At 43.7% G+C, this 2442-nt stretch overlaps 1 protein-coding gene across 1 annotated transcript; it reads right to left on the bottom strand.

Moving 5' to 3' along the window:
- On the bottom strand, positions 1 to 1661 carry nog3 (noggin 3). Its single transcript, XM_073828693.1, has one exon. It carries the CDS (start codon positions 1226 to 1228, stop codon positions 560 to 562), a length of 669 nt encoding a protein of 222 aa, XP_073684794.1. The 5' UTR covers positions 1229 to 1661; the 3' UTR covers positions 1 to 559.
- Positions 1662 to 2442: the final 781 nt, after the last annotated feature.

The following is a 2442-nucleotide window of genomic DNA, read 5'->3' as shown; positions in this document are numbered from 1 at the left end:
TTTAAATGCATTTCGACTACATGGACATAGAATAAATAGTTTCTTTTTAATTTACATGAGCAGTTATTTTCCATTCCCCTTATATTTACAGCACACCAAGACTGTAATCTATAATCTCCCGTCTGAGGTGTATAAAGTATTTTTTTTTTTCCGAATAATGGAAAAAGCTTGGAATTCCTTCAATAAACGCACTTTGAATGCGAAATGTTCTTCAACATAAATATGTATAAAGTTACAGTAGACACTGGATATTATAAGCAAATACTGACCTTTCTTCCTTTTTTATAAATGAAACAGGCACCACTTTACATTACAGTGTCCATGTTAGACATATTACACATTATTATTATTTACTATAATGACTATGATACCAAGCAGCTCCACAAAGAATCACATGTTAAGTACATAAAGTTTCATCAGCATCACTCAGTACTTCTGTATGAAATTACACAGTAACATGAACACCAATGTAAAGTGTAACCTAGAATGGCACCACATATACATCAAATATACATTCCTACACTGGACAGTGCATGTGAGAATGAGCACGGAGCTTATTTCAGTTCGGGCAGGAGCATTTGCACTCTGATATAATGGGGTACTGAACTGGTATCCAGACGCATTTGAGCCCACCCTTCCTCTGCAGGCACCTCCATCGCAAAACCGTAAAATGGCTGGTTTTGGCAGGTTTGCAAACCATCCCTTCAGGAACCGAACAAGACCTTTTATTGTAGCAGCTGCCCACCTTCACATAGCGGGGCCAGAATCGGTTCCCCAAGTCCTGCCATGTGTGCACCACGGGGCAGAACGCATAGGACCACAGCCACAGCTGAAGCCTTCTTCTGAGTTTCTTACTGGGCTTGTGTTTTTTCCCATGCTGGATTTCAAACTCCATGGCTTTGATTTCTTTAGGCATGGCACCGGTGGGACGCTTAAAAAGTTCGGACTCGTTCAGGTCGTCCTGTCCTGCGTATTTGTCCTCCGGTGGAGTGATGGACATGAAGTTCTGGTCAAAGTGACCTAGTATGGCTCTGAGTTCGGTCTCGTTCAGATCCCTCTCCTTAGGGTCCAGTATGGGATCCGGGTCCTCCTTGAGTTCCACTATAGGCAGAGTGTCACTAGGAATGGGACGGAGGAGGTAGTAATGTTGGCACATCCCTTCTTCTATCCTGAATCCGAAGGAGAAAAAGAGCACGTATGTCGCCAGAAAATACGGCACGTTATCCATCTTTTTCGGCTGGTTAATCCTATTCACTTGAGTTTTTGGCGAGCGCGCAGTCTCCAGCGCGCACGGTGTCTATCCACGAGCGTTCTCCTTAAAAAGTGTTCATTCAATTCAAACGGCACTATCCCCGCTACCACTTCGCGCGTGAATGTAAACGTAAGTCCAAAAACGCAGTGTCAGTGTCTACTCTATGCTTATTCCGCGCGTCTCGTTCCGCTTTTACGCACAGGTTCCCATCAGCAGAAGGGCTCATGACAGCATCAGACGTTTTTTAGCCGGACCCGGTCTCCTTTTTGAGCTCAAGGGCTCCTCGCGTCTGAATCCTGGTGAGTCTTGGTGTTTGAGGATCCGCATGGTTTCTGGTGACGGGCGCCGAATTGAGAATCACCTGGCTCGTCTGATTTATCCTCGCGGGTCGCGATAGAACCCAAAGACCCATTCTCAATTGTGGGTCTGTTGCCAGAGCTCCACGACACCTCCTTCTATTTAGGGAGGGGAGGGGGTGGTGGGATGGACCGGGAGTGGGGGTATGAGGGTGGGTGGGGTAGAAAGGGGGTCCGGAGGGATGACTATCGTTGGTCGCCCTCTGCCGGTGCGTCGCACGTGAGTGACATGTCAAAAGATGAATGACAGCAGCGAGACTTATGCCGCTTTCCAGGCAACCCGTCACTCGTGTTTTTCCAACCTTCTACCATTGAAAGTGTGTTTATGCAAGTGGTACACAGTGAAAAAATAGACTTTAGGACAATATAACGTTGCAAACAAATTAATAATAATGTAATAATAATAAATGCGCTCAGGCGGTTTGTGGTGACTTGCCTGGAACGCTACAAAGTCGTGAGTCGTGATTTGAAGTTGTGATTTACCAGCTCAAAAACCTGCCTGGAACGCAGCATTAGAAACGAGTCTTTAGGAATTCGTTTTAAAGCAGCATTTCAATTATTATGTATTTTAGTTATATGGGTCATTCTACAGAATTTGGTGCAAAGTCAGAGTTGGAAAAAGCGTGGAAAAAAGTGTTTTGTATGTATGCAAACTGTATAATACCCAAAGTACACATTTCTAGTAACTGTGCAGTTCAGTTAGTTCTTATATTGTATTTTCAGAAAGTTTTTGTTTTCGCCCCAAATGTGTCATTATCGAAACACAGTACTTTAATAAGAATGGTTTTATCAACATATTATGATTTTGCTTAAATCTACCTTGTATATATATAT

This window comes from Garra rufa, chromosome 22 (assembly GCF_049309525.1).
Source record: "Garra rufa chromosome 22, GarRuf1.0, whole genome shotgun sequence".
Classification (NCBI taxonomy): Eukaryota; Metazoa; Chordata; class Actinopteri; order Cypriniformes; family Cyprinidae; genus Garra; species Garra rufa.
This window is presented reverse-complemented; position numbering and strand designations above follow the sequence as displayed.